General features: G+C 37.7%; 1 protein-coding gene across 1 annotated transcript; it reads right to left on the bottom strand.

The window, feature by feature from the left end:
• Positions 1-383: 383 nt before the first annotated feature.
• On the bottom strand, positions 384-2451 carry LOC105110436 (SAGA-associated factor 11 homolog). Its single transcript, XM_011005475.1, has 4 exons — positions 2316-2451; positions 2010-2080; positions 1035-1346; positions 384-781 (listed from the first exon to the last, which is right to left on the bottom strand). The coding sequence occupies exons 2-4, from the start codon at positions 2049-2051 to the stop codon at positions 599-601; spliced, it is 537 nt and encodes a 178-aa protein (XP_011003777.1). The 5' UTR covers positions 2052-2080; positions 2316-2451; the 3' UTR covers positions 384-598.
• Between the last annotated feature and the right edge of the window lie 345 nt (positions 2452-2796).

The raw sequence follows: 2796 nt of genomic DNA, 5'->3' as shown, positions 1-2796 counted from the left end.
TTCTGATCAGAATAGCCGAATTTTTGTTTTCAAGGACGAGCCGGATAATATTATTGCGACGCCTAAAAAAAAAAGTGAGCTGAAATCCAGTTTTTTGGCTATAATTCATTAAAATTTCATCTAGCGGAGCGAGAGCTTTTCCCATTTCACATTATCTTCATTATTGGACCTTTTTTTGTTAATGAAATTGGGAATGGAATCCGTCGAAGACAGGAACTGCGGGAGTTTAGTCTGCTCAGTACTTCTTTGACACCTTGAGCCCCTTAGCTATTCCCCCACCCAAATTTCTACTAATGAGGTTTATGAACATTGAACTTTCACGTCTCGTTGGCATAGAAGCTGCCCTTTAAATTGAGGGATTAGCAGGGAAAAGATATGCAAGCGAGTTGTCAATAATTTCCTATCCAATAGCAGCAGGTGGTTTTGTTCTCATTCCAGACTCGAAGTTTCAAACAGCAAAGGATTCATTTGCAATATTTACAGAAATATTGTGCCTTTAAATCCTCTTCTATTATTACCTTTAACAAAACAAAAGAACCCGCATTGGTTGTAGTTGCTCTTATGTCATGAAATCAGCCTGCCATCACTCATGCTTGATTCATGGCTCTTCACATGTTCCATTTGAGTACTCTTCGACTGTGTGATTGTATGTTCCATTTGATAACCTGTTTGTGCCGGTTGAATTTGAATAAGCGGAGTATGCAGAAACAGGACTGCCTCGTGAGTACCGGTTCTGTGCTGCTGTGCTACTTCTTGTGGCTTTGACACGTGCCTTCCTACCCTGTATAGAAGACCAAAAGCATATCAATGACGTAAAACAGAAATCTAATACAACCCTCTTATGCACATTAGGCGTTTTCATAAAATGAAAATTGGAGAATTCTGGTAAGCAGAATACCAACTGATATTCGCCAGAATTTATACCGAACCATGACGTGGTTCTTACCAGGAGAAACCAAAAAAAAAAAAAAAAAACTAGTTATCATCATAAAAAATGATGACACAGCCACGTATATTAGTAGTCAAAGGTTCACCTTTCCCATGCACTTCTCCAAATGAGGAGCAAATCTCCCAGCCACGATCGGTCTCCCACAATTCATGCAATCAAACACTTCATTTGCAACACTTGGATGTGTTTGTCCAAATATGTCTACAACATACTTGCCATTGGTTTCACCACTATTACTAGGATCAGCTACTGTAACACGAGCTTGTGCTGACAACCTCAATTCTTCTTCCTCTTCCTCCAAATTGCGATCAAGACCCAACCTCGCTATCCGATGGCATTCAGAGGCAACATCAACAATTATGGAATCAAGTAGCTCCCCAAAAAAATGGGATGAAAGCTGTAATCAAAACATTTACAACCATGAAAAACACATACTAGAATTGCATATAAGCAAGCACGTCACAAAAGCATACATGAGAAGAGCAAAATAAGAGCTTGAGTGACAGGTCATGGAGGGTTCAATTCCAAAGGGGAACAAATAAGTCATGACTCATAAGCAAAGAGGAAATAGAGCAGAAGCAACTTTAGGTAATAAATCTGCAGCTCTTTATTTACCTAACTAGTTCTCCATGGAGAATGGCAGAGATTCAACTTACACCATAAGTTCCTTCCTTCCTTCCTTCCTTTCCTTAAATAGGTTTTAACTTGAAATCATTTTTTTTTTTCAAAAAAGAGTAATGCTATGCAGAGTTTAATTGCTATCATGATAGTGAATGCATTACATATGCCTCTACGGTCTCACATTGACACCTGATCGCATGTGTTAACAATCTCACATCTCTATCAAGCAGAGACGGCGCAGAATTTCTCTTCACAAAAAAAAAGAAAAGCAAAAGCAATGATCGAATCCCATCAATAATAACACACAACCTTTGACAACAATATTTTATATTTAACAAGAAATCATAAATATTATCAATGGTAGATTACTTAGACATTATAAAACTACTGATAACAGAATGGTATCAAAATCGTATAAATTTTTCAAGAAAATGAATACCTGAGTATGAGGAGACATGTTATCCTCGTTGGGCACTGACATGGACCTTTATGACAGAAAAACTGCACTGCCTGGAAAAATAGAATACAAAATCATCAAATCCTAGTTTCTTCACGACAGATCTAAAGGATCAAACTTTAAAAAAAACTCGCAATAGTCTACTCCAAATTAAAGTTTATTACTCCCAGATTTTAGATTGGATTAAGTAACTCGATTAATCAGCTAAAAACCTGGAAACCCACAATAAAAATTAAAGTTACAACGGACAAATCAATGTATGACATGGGATTGAAATGGCTTACTTACAGATTGAAACGACGTAGTCCTTACGAAGAGAGGGAGGTATTTTGCTAGTGCCTTCTCTTGTCAGTTTTGGTTTTGATTTGCAAGGAAAGAGAAGTTAGTGGGGATCTTCTACTTCGCGCGACCCCAAAAGAACCAATAGCGGCTTGCCACTGTTTATGAAATAAAATTTTGGACGTAATTACAGATATATCCCTGTCCGCTAGCATTAGACATAAATATATAATCGTCCCTCCGAGTTTTGGAGATTACAATAACAGTCTAATCTCATCTCATCCGTACAGTTCAGTTTCAGACTCGGAACCAATCAAGTTCGATCGAATCAGATGCTGAACTCGATCAAATTTAGTTTGGGTGAGAGGGATGCTTGAATCCTTCATGTATCTGTATTTTTGTTTTTAACTCTCTATAGGATGCGAAAGTCCATAATCTTTAGGTTCATATACAGACTTTCGAGCCCGTTAGAATCGGATGTAGAATTGGC

Source organism: Populus euphratica, unplaced genomic scaffold (assembly GCF_000495115.2).
Source record: "Populus euphratica unplaced genomic scaffold, PopEup_1.0 scaffold3.1, whole genome shotgun sequence".
NCBI classification, from domain to species: Eukaryota; Viridiplantae; Streptophyta; class Magnoliopsida; order Malpighiales; family Salicaceae; genus Populus; species Populus euphratica.
Note: the sequence above shows the minus strand (reverse complement) of the source record. Positions and strands in the feature narration are given on the sequence as shown.